Here is a 22,610-nt window from a genome sequence, read left to right as displayed (position 1 = left end):
AATAATTCTTCCTTTTAAAAATATAAAATTAATTACCCGAGTATATAAATTTAAAATTTATATTTATTTATTTAAAAAATATCATTTAGTAGTTTAGGAAGTATGTTCGTTAGAGAACAAGGAAGTAGTGTTTCAAAAAGCTGAAACGAACTCAGCCTCAGTCTCGAGCTAGAGAGGAACACGACAAAGAGGAATGATGCAGCAACAGATGCCCGGAAAGCAACTCCCCCTCGCCGTCGGCGCCGGCCGGCGGCCACACGAGGGAAAGAAGGCATCACGGACGGTACGGCCACCGCCACCGGAGGCGTAGGCGAAGCTGAGCTTTCACTAGGGCCCCCAGCTTACAACTGCTACTGCTACCACTATCCACCACCAGCCTACCGTCCATCCAGATCCTTTTCATCATCCGCAAAAACCATCCAACGTAGCCTAGCCTGGTCCGTTTGTTGGTCGCTGTCGCCTCGTGTCACATCACATCTGCTACTAATCCGGATTACCTCACGCTAATACTACTTGCCCCCGGATGCCATCTGTTAACCGACTGTCACCTGCATTTCCAGTCAGGTAGTACTACTACCTCCGTTACAAAATAAGTGTAGCTGTACATATCCGTGTCCAATGTTTAACTGTTCGTTTTATTTAAAAAAATTATAAAATAATTTAAAATAATTAGTCACACATAAAGAATTATTTATATTTTATCATCTAATAAAAATTACTAATCATAAAAAAAATCAAATAAGATGAACGGTCAAATGTTTGATATAAACAATACAAAACTATATTTATTTTGGGACGAGGGAGTACTAGGAGTAGTAGGCACTGCATGTCTGTCTGGGTTCTTGCTTGCTGCTGGTGAGCTTGCCTGGAGCTGGATGCCACTCTGGAGTCTCTGGAGAAGATCTGAGTAGCAGGGGGGGCAATCAATCAGTGGCTACTTAATTAAGCTTGCTGGCTTATCAAGCTTTGCTAAATAATGAGTGATTGTGTGTGCTATCAGTGTCCAGAGGTAGGTCATTGAGGCTCCATCATGTGACAACCAAGCCTTTCCTTTTCTTCTCCAGGTTGATGAAACAGCAAAATTCAGACTACTGTAGTGCTGCTCATTTCATTTTGTTACATACAGGAAAAAGAAATGTGGGCACACACCTGAGGATTCAGTCTGGTATATTGAATCATCACAATTTAGGTGACAAGTATGGATCTCAAAAGTATAAGAAACTGAGCATTGTATGATGACTGATGAGCAAACTGGCATTTGGGGGATATATTGCTACATGGAAGGTTTTATCTAAGCACCGCTCATCAACTTTTACCTCAAGAGTAACATGAATTTGTCATACAAGAATTATCACTTAGTACATAAATATAACCAAATAAACCAACCAAAAAATCGCTATGGCTAACATACTAACCCAATAATGTACAGATGCTCTCACGATCTCGGCGCGTTCCATGTTTCCGTGCCCCAACCCAACTAACGAGCAGCAAATGAGCTGTTTGCAAGTTTGCGGCATTCGGTTTCTTGATCAGGTGTAAGAATTCAGAAAAATCGTCGTCTTACTGAATTCAGAAGAATCACCATCTTGCTAATAGCTAGGCCGCCGCTTGATTTCTCCACTTGAAAGGTTCATCTTTCGGTTGACCTTTTGGTGTTTCTTTTGGCGTATTGTTCCCGCTGCTATCACCAGCTTCAACTGGCGGTATTTCTCCCGATTTCACTTGACCTGGAGCTTTGCCACCGCGACGTTCCTGGCAAAAGGAGTGACAACAATATATGTTTATAATGTACACGATTTCAGTGCGATAACAACAACTAAAAAGTGGAATTTTTCCCTGCTCTACTAATATATAGGCAAAGCTCCTGCCTTTTGTTTTTCAGAAAAGATTAAAAATGGAATTTAAGCACATTATAATAAATATTTTTTGGTCATTTCTTAAAGACTGACTTGGAACACGTCATTCATATGCATAATTTACAGGGAGAATGATGGGGCATTTCAAAATTGGGGAATGAAGATTTTGGAACCATGTTTTCCGTTGTCCAAGAAAAACAGTCACCAATACAGCAATGAACCAAAAGGTGACATTCAAAAATATGTGAAAAACAAAAATGGGTTGGTATAATAATCTAAAACTAAATAGTGTGTACAGAACTCAACATGGTCACTACGATGTCATTTTTTCCTTGGAAATAACTGTGCGAGAGGAATTAGGGGCCACACAAGCATTGCAAATGATGCTCACAATTTTCACTATATAAAATGATGGGTACTGAACATAAGACAAAAGGAGCCACATGCCACGTTAACTTACATCTCTGTAGGGAAAATCATCAACTTCAAGCATGTGAATGACATGCCCAATCTTTGGCCTCTTACGGGCTTCTGGGTCTACACATCGCAGAGCTACTAACAAAGCCTTCTTCAGTGCCCTAGAAGTAGGCTTCTCAGTCATCTTTGGATCCAAAACCCCTTCAGAGTTTCGGTTGCTCACCATTGTCTTCAGCCATTCAACAAGATTAACCTGAAAGGATTAATGTGCTGATTTCATAGATGCATTCGACAAGATCTTAATTTAGAATCCTTATAACAAGGCAAACAATAACTAACCTCCCCTGGTGGTCTGTTGTAATCCACTGGTACCCGACCAGATATTATTTCCATGATAAGAATTCCAAAACTATAGACATCACTAGTTTCATTTAACATGCCAGTACCAGCATACTCTGGAGCTACGTACCTGCAAAGAACAAAAGATGCATAAGCAAAATATTCATGTGTCTTGTACAATTATCACATTACAAGGGTGCTAATTTCTAACCCAAATGTCCCCATAACTCTGGTTGTTACATAACTCCTCTCTGAGCCCAAAAGCTTTGCTAGCCCAAAATCAGAAAGCTTAGCATTCCAGGTCTTGTCAAGGAGGATGTTGCTCGACTTGACATCACGATGAACCACCTTTGGCTCAAGTCCCTCATGCAGATACATTAAGCTGCACAATGTAAATAATGTTACCAATATGTCTATAGTCTACGGTAATGAACTGAAAGATGCATACCCTTTTGCTGTTCCTAGTATAATCTTCATTCTCATATCCCATGTGAGAGGGCTTACGGGACCAACATCACCATGGAGCCATTGCTCTAAGTTTCCATTATTGACATACTCGTACACAAGCATCCTGAAAAGGATTCGTACAGAAAATATTATACATTGCAAGCTACTCAGTCATAGAATCCATTGATTTCAAGGTACCTTTGGTTACCCTCGGCGCAGTATCCCAGCAGCCGAACCAGGTTCTTGTGCCGCACCCGCCCAATCGCTTCCACCTCAACCTTGAACTCCCTCTCTGCCTGCCCCCTAACAAAGCAAGCATCAAAATTTTACTAAATTTGGCAACAGAGAGAGAGCACTAGAACGAACCAACACACGTCACACGCGACATATATTTCGGCCTCTAAAATCGACAGCTTCCACACAGAGCATGTGAACCATAAGAAAATGTTCAGTGCGGAACACGACATGATCGTCTCTACTACCCAAGTTCTCAGCAAAAATGTCACCATCTACAATTGTCAACATCTCCATTCAAGTAATGCTTAATGCCCTCACGAAACTAAGCAAGCCTTTCCTTAATGCTTAACCTTGAACCTACGCATTCTTAAAAAAGAGACCCAATTCGACACGCACGCTGCTGCATTTTGCCCTATTATGCTTGAGTTCATGGGAAGCAGCAGCAGCAGCAGCAGCAGGTGGTAAGAGTGGTAGGTACTACCTGTTGTTGAGCAGGTTCTTGACGGCGACCTGCGTGCCGTCCTCGAGCACGCCGTGGTACACGATGCCGTAGCCGCCCTCGCCGATCACCTTCTCGTCGGCGAACATGGCCGTCGCGTCCTCCAGCTCCTTGAGCGTGTACCAGTGGCCCCACCCGAGGTGGGACACCTCGGGCACGCCGGGCTCCGCGCCGCCGCCGCCGCCGCCACCGCCGCCGCCGCGGCTCTCCCCGCTGCCGCCGCGCGACGAGGGGCCCCCGCTCCGCTGGTGGTAGGGCGGCGGCTGCGGCGGCTGATGCTGCTGCTCCCGGAACGTGATGCGGTGCTCCTTGCCCGTCTCGATCTGGATGGATTCCGACGGCGGCGGCTGCGGCGGCGGCGCCTGGATTACCTGCGCCGGCTGCGCCTTGGGCGCCGCGGCGGCGGCGGCGGCGCGGGAGGGCACCTCCTGGATGTCCTTGGGCGGCTTGCCGGGGTGCTTGGGCGGCGCGACGGCGGTGGCGAGGTGGAGCACGGGGGTCGCCACGGCGACCCCTCGCCGCCGGCGGCGGCGGCGTGAGGCGACGAGGCAGAGCAGCGAGAGGAGGACGAGGAGGAGCACGAACGCCGCGCCGACGCCGATGCCGACGAGCTCCCACAGGTGGAGCCCGAACACCACCGTGCTCTGCGACAGCTCCGAGTCCGACATGGGAGAGAGAGCTCCTCGCCTTACCTCAAATGGCGGATCTCCGGCGAGCTCTCCCAACCAAAATCGGGTGCCAAAAAAACCTGATTTTTTTTGCGCTAAAATCTACTTCTCCATCTCCCAATGGAATTGGGCGCAAAAAAGGCTGGAAATTTGCTCAGCGAATAAATGGAGTGGCCAAGATTGGATTTTCTTAGTGGGAAAAGCTGGAACTTTGAGAGGGGAAGAGGAGAGGATTTATGACAGAATGGAGTGATGGAAAAGTGGGATTTAAGAGGAGGACAAATTGGGCCCAAAACCAAAAGATTGGATTTTTGGGAAGAAACAATGTGTGTTGTGTGGGGGGTGAAGAATTTGGAGTGTCTTCTTCTTCTCTTTGAGGAGGTGAAAACAGCAAACTGCAAAAAGGCAAAAGGTGGTGGTTCTCTGCTTAATCTGGTCCCTAATACAAAGCCTGGATTTTTCTTGGTGGGGAGAGGGGGAGAAGATTAGAGGGAGGAGAGAAAGGAAGGTGGTGTGGGTGGTTGGTGGTGGTGGTGGTGGTGGTGATCTTTGGAGGGAGGAGCACAAGAAGCAACAAACAACAAATCAAAGGGGGAGAAAAGAAATCAATCAGAAATGTAGAGGAGAAGGATGCAATTATTAGATGGAGTAGTACACTCTTGCAAAAGTGATAGTGAGTGTATAGGTAGCTGCTGGCTGCAGCATGTACTGTAGTGTGTACTGCCACTGTGTGTGTGTGTGTGTGTGTGTGTGTGTGTGCAGGGATGAGAGTGTGTGAGTGAGTGACAGGGTGTAGTAGCAGCAGCTGCCTTGCAACTGCAAGTGCAAGGCTGCAATATGCAATATGCAATTCTTAATTCTTTTTGCATGTGTGGAGAATCGGATTTGGAGGCAGAGAAGTCAAGATTATCGTCAGTAATAAACAAATCAAGTCAGAAGAGAAGGGAGGCATGGGGGAATACAGAATACTGGTAGGATATTTTTGATGGGGGTGATTTGGGGGAGGAGGAATGCAGGTCTTCTTGAGCTGCGGTGGGTGAGCTAGCGGACAGCACGGTGCCGCCAGATCCATGAAACCTTAGATTTATTTTGAGCCTATCATAGCTGTGTCAATATGGGAAGAGCATTGTGGATTTGTGGCTACATCTAGGGAAATTTTTAGTAATTGGGATGGGACAAGGAAAGAGTTTCATTTAAGTGCTCTTTGAATTATAGGAATGAAAAAAACAAAGAAATAGAAAAATATAAATATAGAAAAAAATAGAAATGACTGTTTGATTGGAACATAGAAAAAAACATAAGAATTTGATGAGATAGATAGACTTAAAAAAAAGTTTCCAAAAGGATAGAGCTCTTATTAAAGTTCTTCAAAATTTCTATGATTTTTGGCCAAATTAAAGGAGCCCTTAGACTTAAGTATTGATGTCTGTACAACAAATAGAACATATTATATTAGGGTTTCTCTTCCATGGAAATATTTTTCACACTACACACACCTACTGTGTTGTGTCTTTCATTGTAATTAAAGGGTTTCTTTTTAGAAATATATTATATATGAAGACAGAAAATATATTTTAAAGTATAGGTTTTATCAAAGTTATGATTTTGATGCAGTGGGATCCAATAATTTAGACCAGAGGCTATGGAACGACCTTGATTCGTTTTGAAATTAACCTAACCAAGGGTAGCCAGTAGCCACCATGAACTATGGAGGAAGAGCATTGTGGTTAGATCCATATTCTCAGTAATCAGCACAGGGCAAGGAAAAAGTTTGATTCATTTCAGACATAATATTATTGTGAACACCTACACGATAAAGCTATCCTGTAATGTTTTTACTACTATGGAGGGTTTTTATTCGGGAAAACATTTTTGATATACTTGATGATTAGTTTTGGCATTCATTGTTACTCTAAAATTTTTGTGGTATTCTTTGAATAGGACTAAATTCTTGTGCGGCTAGAAGTTACTTTTTTCTTTCTTTTGACCATTAGTGTAGCTGGTGCTAAATTGCTTATTATAAACCCTGAGGCTTATTAGCAAAAAAAAATCCATACGTGAACATTTAAATATGTATTACTACTGATTTAAAAGCCAATGCTGAAAATTAAACTAGAATAAAAATATTAAATTAACTTTAAATTAAATTCTAAAATTTAAATTTCGGCTATGGATAATGGTGAAGCTGAAGCTTGTGTTCAATCTTATTTTAGTACTCACCGACTCACGTGTGTGTGTGTACGTGTGCTGGTGCATGATGAGTAACCAACAGCCTCTACACAAAACTTGTGTGTATTGTACCAACAGGATGCAAGGACGTATTGTTATCTGCATACGGTTTAGGTGGACGCTTTCCCTCCATTATAGCCTTGAAGAGAAGTTGCAAATTAATTGCATATTTGTAGGCTTGTACTAGCACATTTCTCCTTGCCACAATGGTACTCCTGTCACTAATCACTTTTGTAGGCTTATGGATTTTTTTTTCTTTTGTAGAAATTTTGTTGAAAAGCAACTTCACAAAGTAGTAGTACTATTGAACTTACAGACCTCACATAGGAGTAGGACCTTAACATTGATACTGCATACTACTCCATAAAACCTGTAATCATAGGAGTACCACATAAAACCTGTAATCATTGCAAACATGACATGATCTTGTGGATGGGAGTAACCCAATTCAGCTCAATCCATTCATGTTGTTGTGGATTTTAATTCAATCCATTCAGGTTGTTGTGGATCAATTCAACTTCCATGTCCATTCATTCATAAAGTTCGAAGCTAATATCCACCTATATCAAACAAACCCCGGAAGTAGACAGTACATGAACGCAATTCAACGGCTAATCATAAATATTCTAAGCAGTTAAACTAATCATACCAACATTACCTACAAAAAGCTGCTGAATTTGGTAGTACCACTATTAATTTAGTAGTAATGCTAATGCAGTAGACATGCCCTTGAAAACAGAAACGATGTACTGATGACAATGTGGGTTCCTAGGGAGAAGAAACAGTCCATATCTGCGCTGTAGAAGTTCGTACATTCATCAGTCCGTTGCCCGTACAGGGTTTGGAGGCTGCTTTATTTTTCGATAATGGGAAAATCTTGGCTTTTGCTTTAACAAAAGCTGCAGCGAAAATATTAGTACAAGGTTGACAGTACATCCATATACTACTACTTCATCACAAACAAAAAGGAAAGCCAACATTGGGTTGGAGGCTCCTGCTGCCGGTGACTCAGGGCGTTCACAGTGCGCATAGGTGGTATTCAGCCTCACCCAGCCTCAGCCAAGATTCCCCTCCATGTCAGACGCTACCGTGACCAAGCGAGGAACGGGGAGCCAAAATGGGACACACGTTCTTCGTCAGGGAATAGCCAGGATTCGTCAGGCATCCGCACAACCGCAACCCCGCTGCTAGTTGTCGTTGCCCAGAACAGCAGGCGCCGACGAGGAGAGGGGAGAGGGATTTGGCGCAGGCGAGCTGAAGAGAGAAGGAGATCCGGCGAGCCGCCATCGCCCGCAGCTGCTCCGCTCAGTGCCCTCACCGCTGCTTCGCCCGGCGCCCTCACCGCTGCTCCGCCCCGCTCCATCGCCGCTCGGCTGGATCTGGCCGCCCTGAAGCTGCTCCGTCGTCGCTGGATCCATCGCTCCGCCCGCCGGATATCCACGCCAGAGCTCTGGGAGGAGGGGAGCAGCAAGGCACGCTCGAGGTGGGACTTGGTGGTGGCAAGCCCTTGGAGCGGGAACGCAGCAGCAGGGCCGCGAGACGCAGCCGCACCCGGGCCTCGGTGAGCGGGAGGAGCGACGCGGCGGGCAGCGGGGCCAGCGCCACCTCCAGGCACCGCGTGGCGGCACCGAGGTCACGCCGCTGCTCCGCCTCCTCCCGCCGCCGACCTCACGTGGTGTCGCGCCGCCGCCGCTCGTTCCCCGCCGGCGCATCGCTGCTCCATTCCCCGCTGGCACATCTTGGTCTCCTCTCGCTTCGTCCGACGGTGGGGAAAGGTGGAGAGAGAAGAGGAATGAAGAGTGGTGGGACCCACTATAATAGATGGAAGGTCACATGCACTGTGGAGGGGGTTGCTTGCACAGTTCCTGGCTTAGGTGGCGGTTTTGGCTTCTCAATCGTGGCCTCAGGGGATGAACAACACTGTGACGTGGCGAGTGGTAGAATTATTTTTATGCTAGAGGCTGATATGAAATATCCGGTCCCATCATTCCACTTATTCGGGGTATTCGGGGAATAAGCGAAATGTCCTATTACAAACTAAAAATAACTTGTGAATAAAACTTTTATATATATGTTCTTAACGATCTAAAAGCAAAAGTTAAAAAATAAACTCCGATGAAAAAACTCCAAAACTAACTTCCAATTTAAAATTTATTTTTTGGCTGATAAGTATAAGTATAAACGAAAAGATGAGGCCGATCAAAGATACCACTTGCATTATGGGAGAATTGTTTTTTTAATGAGTGCCCGTAGGTTATATGGCATTTTAAAACCATTTAAATTATGAAAGCCCTTAGCGAGGTACAACTTGGTATTTGTTGCTGAGGAGTATGTTTTTAACCTTTATTTTTTATAATTAGGTCCCGTACGCTTGCAAAATCCATTGATTTCCCAGTTACACAATACCCATTAAGGGCTTATTTGATTTGGAGGAAAAACATAAGAATTTTGGAGGATTTCAATTTTATAGAAAAATTTCCTATGAAGGCCTTTAAAACAAAGGATTTAATCCTATGTTATTCTTTAAAATTCCATTGAAATAGACAATTCTATAGAGATTCTAGAGAAAATTTAGCAAGAGCTTCAAACCTCTAAGAAATTTTCTTTTGAATCTATCTCTCTCATCCTATTCCTTCCTTTGCTTTTTCTGTATTTTGCAATCCTCTGTTTTGTACTTATATTCCTATTAAAATCTTGCATTTTTCATATTCCACTATTTTTGCATTCAAAGGGGGCCCTAAATATGGGTGAAATGAAATAGACGACCTACTTGCCTCCACTTATTATTGGCAAATGAGGAGATATTTTTCCCTTTTTTTGTTCTTTCTATGATGGCAATAATGGCAAATGAGGGAATGGTCAAATGACCATGGTTGCCAACTTGTCTCCACTTAAATACCTGACCAGTACTCCTATGTTCAGCTCTGTTAATGCAATGGTAGTTGGGAAGTACATCACCCACCTTTTCTCAGCTTGTGCTGTTGACCTTATTATTCAGGGATCTTCAATTTTCCTTGTACCATGAACACAACGAGGAACCCAGCCCAACAGCCGACACAGGGTGCAACTACATTTTTGTTCTGCTCAAGTTTCAACTCTGAATCTTATAAATCAAAACGAAAAAAAAAAAACTATGAATCTTACATGGAGTACGGATATTATACCAATGCTTGGCTGCCTTAGTTTCTGAATCAATCACCTGCAAATGTTTCTGGAAGGACAAAGGGGGGCATGATCTCAACCTTTTACAGCGATTATTTGTTCTCATCATCTCATGGACTCAAATCTCCAAAAAGGATGTTCAATTCCATAACGACGTATAGTACAATGGATCATGGATGTACAGTCAGATAGGTTGGCCTATCTCTATACTGATAACTAGTTTGTACTAATAAAAATTGGGGAGCAAAAATCCTATAAGGTTGGGCCCATGAACTGACGATTTTTTTTATTTTTTTACAACAGAGCTCTACTTTTCTTTGATGTATTGCTATTTTGCTATGCTTCAAAGAATACGCTTCTCTGTTTTTCCCAACTTCTGTAGAAATCTATTGTAACTCTCCTACTGGGGCCTCATTCAACCATAGGGAATGGATAAACTCATACAGCTTTGCACTCACACTCACCTGCTCGAAGTAAAGATCTTGTAAAAAAAAAAGGGAACTGAAGGAAGCAAAAAGGGAAAGAAAGATTGAAACGAAGACAAACCTTGTAAGGTGTTGGATTTAACCGCCTGATGTGATCTGGTCGAAGTTTTTCAAGCTGTTGCATGCAGCGCCCTCTGATCTCCTCTAGAGAGGGTAACTCTACCCTAGGTTTATCTGAAAGGGACACATATGCAAATGTAATTGTTGCACAATAAGCAGTAGGATAGAATACCAACTCTGATTAGTTCCTTTACAATTCAAAATTAGCCATGTCAACTGAAGAACTTATCATTTTTTAGAAAGATCCACGATACATACTTGATGTACCAGGCCAGTAGCATTGTAGGAGCTCCTCAACATGCTGGGGGACAACATATGCTCTCTTGGATTCAAGGAATGGATGACGACAAAGGATTCGTTCTCCAGCCTGAAATGTTAGGTGTAAACAAGATCAGTTTAATAATCGAGAATAATTAGTGTAGATAAAAAAGGGTCAGCAAAGGATATAAGTGACAGCAGCATTGCATGGTAACAAATAGGGATAATTTGGACAATATTCATAGTTACCTTCGGTGATGGTTCACTTTCACGCATCATGATATCTACTAAGGGGTAGCCTTCTTTTCCATACAATCTGAAACATCGCTTTTTGCATGGAATGGATACCTGGAACCCATCATGACACTATAAGTAAACAAAAAGAAATGAAATTCTTTGTCAACATGAAAAGAAAAAATAGACCCACTTTAGCCACATCCTCAGAAAGTTTGATACGAGGTCTACTGTTTATCTCAACTAGCTTAAAGACACAGCCAAGAGCAGCCTGGGAATAACATGTTACTAGATAAGTTCCAATACCAAAGGAATCAACTTCATGGCCCTGAAATAAATAGAAATTTAAATCATATTAGAAGGATTGGAAATAAAAACAAGCCCTGTAGTCCACAGGAGCACACACAAATGCGCCAGATAACATAAATGCCACAATGAAGTTCTTGGCAATTTTATTACCTGCTTGTTCAGGGCATCAATTGTTTCCTCATTCAGGTCATTGCTAGCAGTAATTATCATCTTCCCAAAAGCGGGCACATTAAACTCCTTTTCTAGTGTACGGAACACTTTACGGGCCTCAATAGACAAATAGGCCAGATCACCAGAATCTAATCTAATACCAGATGCCTTGTACCTACAAAATAAGATTTTTCTTTTTTATTAGACAGTGATCTACAAAATAAGACATCTTTATAAAACTTGATGATTCAAATATTTAATGAGAAAACAATAAGCACATGATGCATTATATGTTTTCTAATGTTACAATAAGAACACATGTTAAAAACTACAAATTTGCAACCAACTGGCATCTTATATGCCCAAAGTATGATGGTGTCTAGATTACTAAGATATTACAGATTATTTTGCAAGTATAGATCAGAATGATTCAGATTTGGAAAACACAAATTTGATATAAACTTGTACCATCTTAAATTGGATTGTATTGGGTGAACTTTGCCTTAATCTTTAGCTTCATTTATATTTTCTGTAAGACACTGTCATGTAAGATCTCCATGAGAAGATAAGCTCCAATTCAATCGAGCTTCAATCAAAATGCAAATGTACAGTAGCCAAGGATACGTTTGATTTGACCTACCCTAAGTCATGGAGTGCTAGCGCTACTGCACAGAAGTTTGGAATTCCACTTCGCATAACCTGAAAGGGAAAACTTGGTGAGTTAAAGCTAGAGAACATAGAACGTACATGTGCGGCATAAATGCATTGAAAATCTGCACACCACTAAAGAGTTACAGACTTACAGGGTACCGGTAAGGGCATGTCACTACGCACAGCAGACTATCAAATGATATGAAACAAAGGCTACAGATGTACACACTGATTGTTCAGAGTTTATGCATCCTGGAGGAGTGCCAGATTAATTATGACATCGAAATCACCATAGTTGAACATCATCATCAAGTCTAAATACTTGCACACTTAAAACTGGTTGCATCTCTGTTTGTAAAATCCAGGTTGCAAAACGTTCAAAGAAAAATGATTTTTTGTAAAAGAAGCCACTGAGAAATGCTAGCATAAAAAAGGAAGACTCCAAAGGACAAATATGAGATTTTTGTCAAGTTGTTTATTGACAAAGTATGATATGTGAAGTTCCATACCTACTTTCTGTTTCAAAAAGAAAAAAGGTTCAGAACTACTCACTCATATATGCATCTCAACAATAAAATGATTAAAGAACATCGCAACAACTTACATCATATGTGTCCACAAGAGCTAGAAAATTGGTCGGAAAAGCCAATGCATAGGATGCAAATGCTGCCAGCTCACTTTGATTTGTCTCACCAAATACACCACATAACGAATCTGCTAACTGAAACCAACAAAATAGTAACATAAGGGTACTGTAGCAAGTAAAAGCAATGCCACGAGGTTTTACAGCTATACCTGAATCTTTTGAAGCCACTCTTTTACCAAACTAACAAAATCTTTGCAGACTCTTGAACCATCTTTGCTCTTGAGGGACTTGTCTGGGATCTCATCAAGGCTCTGAAAGGGTTGAAAAGATTGTTAGCTCAGGCAACAACTAGCAACAAGTGGTATAAAAATAGAAAAAGTCTCCAGAATGTATGATATCTAATATAACTCTCTATTATTGCAAATACAAGGGATAATACAAACTGTCATGCACATCACACGTTAATGGCAGAAAGAAAAATAGTTGCTATGTTGATAAAATGATTATCTATGTACCTCAGATAAGTATCAAGCAAAGACAGGAAAAACTCAGTAGATCAGCAAGCTAGGAGTGAGCATAAAAATAACTAGCATGGCTAACAAAGGATAAAAAACAAAGCAAGTGCAGGTTATTCAACAAAACATAGACTCTGGTGCCTTTTTTTTTCATCGATTATAATCTGGATTCAATTGCCACAACAACAAAACTGTGTTCTGCAACATTTTGTAACACTAGGCAGTCTCAACTGTCAACTAGATAATTTGAGTGAAGAAAAACCACATCTTTCAACTTGAAACTGACACAACATTTGGGCTCATCTACTGATGTGGAGAAGAACTAAAAGTTGTGTTTAGTCAATGCAACCACAGCATACAAACTTCAATAGAGACATAAAGTGCTCCAATGATAGAGGAGAAAATACTGGATTATGTTTGTTGACAAAAAGAATTTTTCTTTTGCGGTGACACAAAAAGGTATTTACTGACCATATATGAGCTAACATAAGCATGAGAATGTGTTCCGCGAAGTGGTATGCCAAACAGATTTCCAGCCAAAACATTACTGCAAAATAATGAGAGGACGATGAATTAAATAAATGGTTTACAACAGTAGTTTTTCACATTCTGAGGACGAAAAACAAAAATTTTGTTAAGGAGGGAAAAAGGACTAAGCAAGGCAAGCATGATTCAAAATATACTTCTTGTGAAAGTATAGTTGCAAAGAGGTAACATGGATATGCAGAATTTATAAATGAAATTTGTAAATGGAACCATGGAAGAACTACCACCTGGTTGCATCAAAACCTCCCATGAAACAATACTTTGAAGCACTTATTGCACCGTCAGGCCCCTGTCAATACAAATCCACAGCTATGTTTCATGCACAGAAATACCAAATACTTGTGTACCATACAAAAATCAAAATGGCAGTGTAAATGGGATGGTTCAAGATCACACCTGTGCTCGTCTCAAACCAAATTCCAGTAAAACTTTTGATTTTCCAGCAACATGGCGGTGTCTCGCAGCATTTGTTGTTACCAAAGAGGCATAATTGATAAGATTTACAAACGGTGTCTCAAGTAGTTGGACCACCTGATGAACCATGCAAAGTTCTGGTTAATGTTCAAACCAGAAGTTCATGATCAACATGTTTTAGGTACAACAATTGTTAAGGGACTCTGTACTTACAGCAACTGGACCCTCAACTCGCATCAAAGGAACTTTTGGAAAAACCACTGAACCCTCAGGAATGGAGTACACTTCCACATCAGAGCAGTCGGTTTTCCTGAGATAATCAAAGAACGCATCCTAGAATCGCATATCACATCAGTAAATGAACATTTATCATGGCAAACAACTAACAAGTGATACATTAAAGATCTGACATTTGAAATGGCAATGTTTTTGTAGACTATGCTAACAAGCCTTTCTATAAATATGGCAAATTAATAGGATTTTAGATAGTATAGCAGCTTATATCAGAACCATATGCCACTTTAAGACAGAAAGATAATTTTATGTAACAGCTTACCTCACACATTGGCATGACTGATTGCAGGAACAAAATGTCATCTTCTGTGAACTTAAAATTTGCAATGAACTTAATGCATTCTTCAAGACCAGCAAAAACAGTGAATTCTCCACCAAATGGATTTTTCCTGAAGTACAGATCAAACCTATAAAAAGAAATGGAACCAGGTCAGCATGAGGTCGACCAATGTATGAAATGCTAGTTACATTCCCTGCTTTTCAAAACACAAGGCCCATAGTTTCTTAAGATCCTTACAAAATATAAGGAACGCATGCAAATTTATTGATGTTTAACACCTCTATTTAGCACATCTTCTCTGACCTACATTTATAAGTAATGTCCTCAGCCTCACCAGCTATTCTCTCTCTCTCACTCATTCCCAAGATATTTAAGTGTTAACACATGGTCATTTGTCTTCACTTTCTCTTGGTTTCATATCCTTCTTAATCCTAATGCCCATCCAAAACAAGCCTTGTATCTAAAGAAATAGGCTCTCTCCATCCATAGTTCAGCATTTACTGAAACTGGTCCATTCAGTCAATAATTTAACAGAGAAGTATTACTTCCAACTTCCAAGATGAACTAGACAAAAAAAAGTGTTTATGATTAACGGTACACTAATAGTGCACAACGAAAAAACACATGTGATTGCTCTATACAACATTTTTAGACAAAACTGCTTTTTAGTAACTTAAAAGAAGTGGTTCTGTATCAAAAGGACATAAAAAGGTAACTCAATATATCTAAAGAGCTAGCACATTAAATTAAATCTGCTTTTAGTAACTTGAAGAGAAGTGGTTCTGTGTTATGCCAAAGTACTTTTCAAGTTCCAATGGAATACACAATCAGCTAATGCATCTGCATTACTACTGAATCTATAAATTAGCTGGTAGATTCTGAGTCTGTAAATTAGTTGGTAGATTCTGAATCAGTCGACATAAATCCCAAGTACCTAAAACCAAAGACATAGCATACCCCAGAGAAATGCTCAAATCCATAAAAACAGAACTTGAGAAAAATGCATTTCACACAGTGACATGTTCCTTAGTCTTTAGTGTTTTTTTGGATTACACCCCACCTCTCTCACACACAAAACTAAAAAAACAAAGGATAATTATCCAAAAATGTGATAGTAATAAGTATAACCATAAAGCATGTCCCATAGCGTAGTGATTCAGAAACATATATGCCATTAGTTTAGGAAAAATCATTAGACATCATAGACAATTATCACATGCAATACAAATATAGAGCAACATTATCTTTATTCCAAAGTTGACTCTTTTGTATCAATATTCATATGTAGTTTTGACAACTCCCAAATTTTGCATTTTCATGTTGTTCCCAGCAAATATACAAAAGTGTGACTCAGAGGCGAACTCAAGATTTCAGCGTAACTAACAGAATATTCTTTCAATAAAAACGCTACGTTTTGTAACCTTCCCAGCTTCTGAACAAGAATCCTCAAACTCACATCACTTTTTATATTAAAAAATAAATGAATAAGACAACAGATAACAGCCAAATCAATTAAAATAAGAAACCCAAGAACCAACAATCTGATTTGTTTACTCAAGTAGCGAAGCACATTAAATCTACTTAAAATCATCCAGATTTTCCATTCCATTTGGCTCCATCTGAACCGTTATTAAATAGCATTACACCATATAGAAAGTGCTCCACCTACACACTAAAACTCATGGACGGTGCTGGCTGTATGACATGCTGTATGTTGTGGTTCATCACAAGAAGTAATTGATATGTACTTCACCGATAATCACAAGGAACACCAGCTTTGGAACTACGTCGAGATAAACAATATTAAATTCCAGGTTTATCAACAGAGTATAATATCGAGGGCCCACGTGGAACCAGCTCAATTGCTCAAACTCCAAACAATTGAAAGACAACTCGAATCCAACTTTGGCATTACGCGATTATAAATAAACCGGTACAAACTGAAAAATGGCTTCCAGCAAATACAAAGTCGGCCACTGAAAGCAACATTAAAAAGGTCCAACACACAACTTGAAGAAATACACGAATATAAACCCAAAAAAAAAAAGGAGAGCCACACACAACTATTCCTAAATCGTTTCAACAATAGTGACATCATATTTCAAGTAGTATATGCAATAGAAATAGTGAGAATCTTAGACCTCTGACAAAGTGACAAGGCAGAGATGATTAAAAACTGCACAAGGAGGGGAGAGCTTCCCGAAGCAAAAAACCAGGGTGCCAGCTCAGAGCAGTACAGGTTAACCACCAGATTACCGTGCACTAAATCAGTACTACATCTCAGCAAAAAAAAAAAAACAATATGAACTTTGAAGAAAAAAAACAACTCTACGAAAACAAAATAAGTAAATAAATAAAAATAAAACGATCTGAACAGAACGGGAGGTGGGAGGAAACCATCGGATTGGCAGCCGCAAGAGGAGAGAATGCAATCATGTACACCGCGAGAATCGCAGGAGGTGAAAAATCTCCCCGTAAAATCCCACCTCTCTCTCTCTCTCTGTCTCTCTCTCTCTCTCTCTCTCCCAATCCATAACCCCAACAACCTCAGCGCACCAACTCTCCCCTAGATCACCGCCGCCTCCCGATCCAATCCAATCGGCGCGGCCCCAACGAGAGAGAGACGTCGGAGAAGGAGGAGGAGAAGGAGAGGGAGCGCTCACACGGCTCGGTCGGCGTGCTTGCCGGCCTTCCAGTAGGCGTAGGCCATGGAGAACTGGTACTGATCGGTGAGCAGCGCCGTCGCCATGGGGTTCGTCGGCGCCCCCACCCGATGCGCCGCCGCCGAACCGTTGGCGCCTGCGCTCGCGCTACCCGCCACCGCCGCCATCCTGGAGTCCGGGAAGAGGAGGGCTTCTAGAAGCCGCCGCCGCCGCCGCCACACTAGGGCTGGATTGGCGGCTGAGGCGTGGGGAAGCTTCGCGGGGAGGCGGGAGGAGTAGGAAGAAATTGGAGGCGGGGAGGGGAAGGAGGAGGAGGAGGAGACGCGAGGCGAGGCGAGGGACCGGATTGGAATTTGGGAGTTTGGGTGGGTTCCGGGCCGCTATTTATACCCGGCGGGAGATTCGCGGGCGTACGCCGAAGGAAAACCTACGATGACAGCTGGGCCCATTTTCCATTTCCTGTATAAATACGAGTACTTTTAATACTATTAAATGTACTCCTTATTTATACTTGTAGTGTTTTTAGGCTGTCAGTGATAAATAAATTTAACATTTCTGCCAGCACGGAGTACTTAGGTGGTGTTTAGATCCAGGGACTTAACTTTAGTCCCTGTCTTTAGACACTAATTTAGAGTATTAAATATAGACTACTTATAAAACTAATTACATAAATAAAAGCTAATTCACGAGACAAATTTTTTAAGCCTAATTAATCTATAATTAGAGAATGTTTACTGTAGCATCACATAGGCTAATCATGGATTAATTAGGCTCATTAGATTCGTCTCGCAAATTAGTCCAAGATTATGGATGGGTTTTATTAATAGTCTACGTTTAATATTTATAATTAATTTTCAAACATCCGATGTGATAGGGACTTAAAAGTTTTAGTCCCATCTAAACAGGGCCTTAGGATAATTCTGTGTCGGCCCCGTTCATTTCCTCTGGAAAGGTTGGATTAAGATTTGGATTTTTATGGCACGTTTTTTAAACCACTAAACAGTGTGTTTCGTGTGAAAATTTTTTATATGAAAGTTTTTCTAAAATATCAGATTAATCCATTTTTCAAGTTTGTAATAATTAAAACTTAATTAATCACACGTTATTACTATCTCGTTTTACGTAAAACACTTAATCTTCATTTTTATATTCATCTTCAGGAGATTCAAACACCACCGGCAGTAATTACTCTGTCCCACTCCCACACAAACTTTATTTCTAACTAAAGATTTAGACAAGTACTTGTTAATACATACACTCGAATGAACTTGCAGGATGGATGCTAATATGTACAACAACAACTTACAAGTTGATTATTCGGATAGAATAACTTGCGTATAGTAGTACGTCCATGTGAACCTGATACAAAACAAATCGCACATGAAAAATTGATCAGCAATGCAAGCTAGCAGTTGTTTTGTTTTTTTTTTTTTAAAAAAGTACTCCAGTAGTGGAAGCACCTGCAAAAGATTGCAACAAAATTATTACTGTTAACTGCTAAGTTCTACAAAACTGAAATTAAACTAGCGTGCGCAGGTCTACACAACTACAAACATCCGGAGCATGCAAAGGCGTTATCAGGGTGCGCCATGTTATATGAAATTAATTTGCTTCCCTTGATTGTTTCGGCACACGCTTGCACGGATTAGATAAGTTATTGTACCAGAACTAGCAATTTACAAGGTGATACTTACGAGTATTTATTTATAATCACCACGTAAGTATATGTATTGTGAGCATAGTTTACTCAAGGTATAAAGTTCTGGATGGACGAGAAATTCAACATTTTTTGTCCAAGGGTTTGATGTAACACGAACCAAGTTTTGCACGATGGAGCTAAGAATGTTCCATTTGGCTTAAAAGTAGTTTCTAGAATTTGACTATATCACGACGAATCCAATTATTTGGCCTCAATTTTAAAGCATCAATCTCACTTTCTTTTTTGGGTGAGATGCACATCACCTCTGTTAGTTGGTGCCACGTACTGTTTGAAGTTTGGACGTTGCAATGTGATGGCAAAAAAATATGCATATAAGTGAATTAAAATGAGATAAGATTGTGCCTGTTCAGAAGCTACAGCTCGTTAATTCCTCGTATGTGTATGACTGTTCATGCTGACTGGGACGCTGCCATAGGGGCCATTGATAATAGGGGCTAGGATAGTTAACATATACTAAACTCAACATGTATCCGTGTCACATCATTATTCACTAATAATAATTACATATCAAACCTTATGTAAGCATGTAACATAATCTACAATCTATTGAATTCTACAAATTAGGCTGAGTTTAGTTCCCAATTTTCTCTTCAAACTTTCAACTTTTCCATCACATCAAAACTTTTCTACGCACATAAACTTTTAACTTTTTTCTTCAAACTTTCAATTTTAGTCAAACTTCCAATTTTAGCGTGGAACTAAACACACCCTTAATCAACATGCAAACATATCCTTTCATCACCACTCACATCATTTCCATAATATTTCAACATAATACTTAAAACATATACATGTCAATATATTTTGTATCAAAGTGTGAGTATCATTTGTTTGTTTTATGATCATTATTGATAAACCCTGATGTTTCATTAATTTTTTTCTATCTTCTGCTTCTTGCAATGCGAATTTTAGCCAACAATATAACATTTCATCTACAATCTCCTATATAATCTACTAAATTTATTTCTCTCCAAACATAGCTTGGTAAACCAGTTTAATTTATTGTTAATAACTAATATCGTTTGGACTCCTAGCTTGATTGTTGGAAAAAAAAACATTCTGAAGATTGCTTTGTAATTTTCGCAGCAAAACACGGACACCACCTAGCTTATATTTAAGTTGCACCAATGAATTTAAATCATGTTAAAGCTAGGTGGTCAAGGACTTGGATTGAACAACAGCACAAACCCAAGGACCACTTGGGGATTATACACATCGGCTGTTTCATTCCCTTGCCTATCTTCTACTGGTTGCTTTCGCCCTTTTTCAGCACTGGGCCACCGTTCGATGTATCGTCACTTTCATCCAGTAGCTCTCGCAATTTATAGCACCTTGATCCCAAGTCCCAAACTACTTCAGAACTAGACAAACCTGGCAAAATTTCCCTTGCCACTACTATTTCCCTGCACCAATCGCCAGCCCTACAAAAATACTGCTTCAGACAACGAAGTTTCAGAAAACTGTCGCCCGAAACTTGAAAACCTCATGGATTCAAATGGATTCCGGGCAAATTTCGTCAGGATCGAACGAGGAACAAATTTCCTCCTGCTTCTTCTCATGGTTTCCGTTTCTGCACCGCTCCCTTCCTGACGAAGGTTGTGTTCGGGAGGTGAACTCCACCTCCTTCGTGGAAAACGATATTGTTCATTAGCGCATAATTAATTAAATATTTACTAAAAAAATAAATGAATTAATATGATTTTTAAAAGTATTTTTCGTTAATTTTTTAAAACACACATCGTTTAGCGCCCATTTGAATCGTAGGAATACAAACATAGAGGAATAGAAAAACCACAAGATTCTAATAGAAATGCAATTGCAAAATATAGGAAAAATATAGGAATGACCGTTTGATTGAAGCTCATGAAAAACATAGGAATCGGATGAGAGAGATAGACTCGAAGAAAAATTTTCAAGAGGTTAGAGTTCTTGCTAAATTTTCTCCAAAATCTCTATAGGATTATCCATTTTATATGAATTTTAAATGATAACATAGAATTCAATCCTTTGTTTTAAAGGTTTTCATAGGAAAATTTTTTATAGAATTAAAATCCTTCAAAATTTCTATGTTTTTCTTCTCTAAATCAAAGGGCCATCAGTAGTTTAAAAATTGTGTCAAAGGAAAACGAGAGAGAAAGTGAACAAAAGACCGAAAGCTACAACTACTCCGACCTTTTTCGGGGAGTTTTTTTTTGCCCTTTCTGTTTCCGATTGGTCCAGGTGGGCAGCCAAAAGGCACGGGCTTACTCTAAGAGCGAATAGCAGGCTATTAGCCAGCTATAAACATATTTTAATGAGATAAACGATGAGAGAGATAAGCAGCGGGCTATAGATTTATAGCCAGCTGTAGCACGGACTATAAGACGTAATGTGTGTATGACAAGTGAAACAATATATTAATAGTATAGTTAACAATTATTATATGAATTGGCTATTAGATTGACTATAGATGAATTAGAGATAGTAGTGGGCTATAATATTGAACTTGCTCTAAGCCCCGGTCACGTGGCGGTGGGCCCGGGATTCCGTGGGACCCGCTGTCATGGAGAGGTGGCGGTTGGTGTCAGTGGCGGCTTCCCGCGAGGCGCAGGAATCTTCGCGGATCCCGTGTGGCAGAGTGCATATCCAGCCGCCCATGTGGAACACCGGTTTTTTTTGTGGCAGGGGAGAAATTTGGTAGGGGCCTTGCAAATGGATCAAAAGGCAAACTTTTTCTTACATGGACTGCATGCACCACCGTAGGAATTGTTGGGAACTTATTATATTAAAAAAAAAGTTAGCCAAGAGCACTCACTTGAGTTATATACATATATGTTCATTTGAATCTGGATGAATCTTTTTCTGTTTATATTTATAATACTAGGTGATATTACATTCTATATATTAATTAGATAGTAACATTTTGAGATAGAGATAGCAACTTGTGTGGTGTCGATGAATGACTTGGCACAAACATGCTAGTCTTCATGGCTATCGAGGACTGATCCTCTCTGTTTTTTTTTTCACATTTGCTATATCACTTTCACCATGAATTAAGTTTGTCCGAGTAATGGTCAAAAGCAACCCATCAAATTCCAGCATCAAAAACAACTGTAGCATTCATGGTGCTTCCACTATCCTTCTTTCCTCTTTATCCATCACAAATTAGGATTTTGTCAAGAGGATCCCAAAATATTGTTTCTTCTTGAGAGGGCGACTAAGACTATAAAATGGGAGTTGTGCTTGGCTCCACAGTAAAAATTTGAACAACAAATTATGTAGTACACCTAGTTACCACCTCTGTTCCAAAATAAGTTTATCTTTCACTTATCCTACACGTATCAATACAAAATAAAAATATTAAACTCCACTTTATCAAATCCCAATGCAACTATTCCTCACTTTATCTACTCCTGATAAGATAATTATTTTCTAATTTCACAAACTCGGATGTAATAATTGCTCTAAAAATAAACTTATTTTGGAATAAACGGAATGAGCTAAAATGAACTTATTGTTGGAATATAAAGTGAATTGCCCGCCTTTCCTCATCAGCTTAGGCTTTTAGGTGCAACTGGTCGGTGCATGCAACTTAATATGGTATCAGAGCCA

General features: G+C 40.3%; 3 protein-coding genes across 3 annotated transcripts; all 3 read right to left on the bottom strand.

The window, feature by feature from the left end:
* Positions 1-1,240: 1,240 nt before the first annotated feature.
* On the bottom strand, positions 1,241-5,074 carry LOC4335864 (probable serine/threonine-protein kinase At1g01540). The gene is made up of 7 exons (XM_015780448.3): positions 3,778-5,074; positions 3,258-3,362; positions 3,061-3,183; positions 2,824-2,994; positions 2,613-2,742; positions 2,317-2,526; positions 1,241-1,752 (listed from the first exon to the last, which is right to left on the bottom strand). Exons 1-7 carry the CDS (start codon positions 4,461-4,463, stop codon positions 1,597-1,599), a joined length of 1,581 nt encoding a protein of 526 aa, XP_015635934.1. The 5' UTR covers positions 4,464-5,074; the 3' UTR covers positions 1,241-1,596.
* Positions 5,075-7,457: 2,383 nt separating this feature from the next.
* Positions 7,458-8,469, bottom strand: LOC4335863 (uncharacterized). The gene has a single exon (XM_015780449.3). It carries the CDS (start codon positions 8,402-8,404, stop codon positions 7,880-7,882), a length of 525 nt encoding a protein of 174 aa, XP_015635935.1. The 5' UTR covers positions 8,405-8,469; the 3' UTR covers positions 7,458-7,879.
* Positions 8,470-9,979: 1,510 nt separating this feature from the next.
* Positions 9,980-17,576, bottom strand: LOC4335862 (nicotinate phosphoribosyltransferase 2). Its single transcript, XM_015780447.3, has 15 exons — positions 17,300-17,576; positions 14,619-14,763; positions 14,276-14,395; positions 14,045-14,179; positions 13,876-13,937; positions 13,574-13,649; positions 12,797-12,898; positions 12,606-12,722; positions 11,991-12,049; positions 11,351-11,525; positions 11,085-11,219; positions 10,907-11,005; positions 10,658-10,766; positions 10,401-10,513; positions 9,980-10,318 (listed from the first exon to the last, which is right to left on the bottom strand). Exons 1-15 carry the CDS (start codon positions 17,464-17,466, stop codon positions 10,241-10,243), a joined length of 1,692 nt encoding a protein of 563 aa, XP_015635933.1. The 5' UTR covers positions 17,467-17,576; the 3' UTR covers positions 9,980-10,240.
* Positions 17,577-22,610: the final 5,034 nt, after the last annotated feature.

Source organism: Oryza sativa, chromosome 4, assembly GCF_034140825.1.
Source record: "Oryza sativa Japonica Group chromosome 4, ASM3414082v1".
NCBI classification, from domain to species: Eukaryota; Viridiplantae; Streptophyta; class Magnoliopsida; order Poales; family Poaceae; genus Oryza; species Oryza sativa.
The sequence above is the reverse complement of the archived record's forward strand: the minus strand, read 5'-3'. Positions and strand labels throughout refer to the sequence as shown.